Here is a 2,417-nt window from a genome sequence, read left to right on the forward strand (position 1 = left end):
TAACCAGAAGAGAGTTCACACTGGAGAAAAGACATATCAATGTAGTGATTGTGGGAAATCCTTCAGTCAAAACTCTAACCTCATTCAACACCACAGAGTTCACACCGGAGAAAAGCCATATAAGTGCAGTGATTGTGGGAAATCCTTCAGTCAGAACTGTTCCCTCATTAAACACCACAGAGTTCATACTGGAGAAAAGCCATATGAGTGTAGTGATTGTGGGAAGTCCTTCAGTCTGATCTCTACCCTCATTAAACACCACAGAGTTCACACTGGAGAAAAGCCATATGAGTGTAGTGATTGTGGAAAGTCTTTCAGGCAAATCTTTGCTCTCACTGAGCACCAGAGAATTCATATGGGGGAAAAGCCATATCAATGTAGTGAATGTGGAAAGTCCTTCAGTCATAGCTCTAACCTCCTAAAACACCACAGAGTTCACACTGGAGAAAAGCCATATGAGTGTAGTGATTGTGGGAAGTCCTTTAGTCAGAGCTCTGCCCTCATTAAACACCACAGAGTTCATACAGGAGAAAAGCCATATGAGTGTAGTGATTGTGGGAAGTCTTTCATGCAGTTCGGTAGTCTCACTGAGCATCAGAGAGTTCACACTGGAGAAAAGCCATATCAATGTAGTGATTGCGGGAAGTCGTTCAGTCAAAGCTCTAACCTCATTCAACACCACAGAGTTCACACTGGAGAAAAACCCTTTGAGTGTAGTTTATGTAAGAAATATTTTAGCCAGAAACATAGCCTGATTAGACATCTGAGAGTTCACACTGGAGAAAAGGCTTAAATATCCAGATCATATTTTATCTTTCTCACTCATAATGGCAATACTGAAGGAGATACTTTGGGACCCATTTACTGAATATAAACTTTTTTTTTAGAAAGATATACAGGCAGTCCTCAGGTTACATCAGACTCAACATACGCTGTTTTATGGTTACGTTGCCATCTCCCATTTACAGTATTTATAAAAAATAAAGTTTCATCATTTCAACATATGTACATATGTGCTTTATGTTTTCTATTATTTATTTGCCACAAGTAAAGTTCAGAAATTGTTATCTTTTTTTAAATTTTAGGTCATGAAGTTATCTTTTTTTTTTTACTGTTTCACTTAATTATTGCTGTGTATGTGCTCCATGTGAGTGACATAGGTACTTATGTAGGTGGGTTCCGACTGACAGCGGAAATCATATTACATCGCACTGTAAGAACAGATCTCCGACATAACCCAAGGATCTACTGTACTATGCTAGTTTCCTCATAAGCTTCAGGTACAACTGAGACTTGAAGGATCTGCATTTGTCAATCTGCCCAGACCTTATATCCCATTGATGTCACTGCGAGTATTTGTGGCTGAACAATTTCACCTCTACCACATGAAAAATGTGCATTGGTCACAAAACCTGTGTGCTTAGGGGAATGAATTTTGTGTTCTCACTTGTGCTGGAGGAAATTAAGATTATTCTGAGCTCTTAACAGGACCTTCATTCTTTTATCTTTGGCTAGGGATTGAAACTGACCCAGGGTTCATGCAGAGCACCTGTCCTTAATTAAGAAGTGCTGCCTCTGTCCGGGACACTGTGGTTCTTACATTATGTTATGATGAATTGTTTCCATTCTAATTCACTAGCTTGCAAATTACTTGCTGTCCTCTGCTCCCATTTATGTTTTTGTAAATGTTTTTTTTTTCTTTTGTACCTTTAGTTTGTTGGTTCTATTCACTGCCTGGGATGATTTGAAAGGAAAGTTGTGATCTGTCAGCGTGGAAAAGTAAATGGATATGTTGGGGTCCCAAACTTTCCGTGCTTTGGAAGGCACAGCATGACAGAAAATCACTATTTGTCCAATATTGGCTTATTTTGTATTGCTGCCCAAGGCTGTAAAAGAAAGTGTACATGACTTTGTGGTTTTAATTTGAAATTAGGTGCCTCTTTTATTGGTGAGGCCACTGGTCACCCTGAAGAGGAAGCCTTTGTTGTGCTTGTACAAACAATATGCATTAAAGTTTGTATTACATAAGTTTCAGCAATGTTTAGAGAACTATTCTATACGTGCTCCAGAAAGGCCATGTGCCATTATGTATGAAATTTCATAGGCTGTTTTCATTTGTTGTGAATCTCTGAGGTGGAACTAATAGGGACAGAAACACTTGTTTTCATAATCATGGAAGAGACTACAGTTGAACGAGATGAAAAGTACCTCTTCTGGACATTAACCCATAATTATTCCAGGGCCTGTGGCTTGTATCATCTTTTAGGACATTCTGAGGACCTCTATAACTTTCCTGTAGCTGAAATCACTGGCACACAAAATAATATAAAGGTGCTGTGAATTCTGGTGGCCCCTCTAGGGTATGCACCTCAAGGTTGTTGCTTGACAAGCAAGAACTCAAAGCTAGCGAAAGGAGA

At 39.2% G+C, this 2,417-nt stretch overlaps 1 protein-coding gene across 1 annotated transcript in view; it reads left to right on the forward strand.

Annotated features, from left to right (window-relative positions):
- The window catches only part of LOC102771780 (zinc finger protein 551-like), a 7,875-nt gene extending 6,949 nt beyond the window's left edge, over positions 1-926 (forward strand). Inside the window, exon 3 of the mRNA XM_015571806.1 lies at positions 1-926. This exon is cut by the window's left edge and continues 17 nt beyond it. Within this exon, the coding sequence (XP_015427292.1) occupies positions 1-793 (793 nt within the window). The 3' untranslated portion in view covers positions 794-926.
- The last annotated feature ends 1,491 nt before the right edge of the window (positions 927-2,417 follow it).

Source organism: Myotis davidii, unplaced genomic scaffold, assembly GCF_000327345.1.
Source record: "Myotis davidii unplaced genomic scaffold, ASM32734v1 scaffold729, whole genome shotgun sequence".
Classification (NCBI taxonomy): Eukaryota; Metazoa; Chordata; class Mammalia; order Chiroptera; family Vespertilionidae; genus Myotis; species Myotis davidii.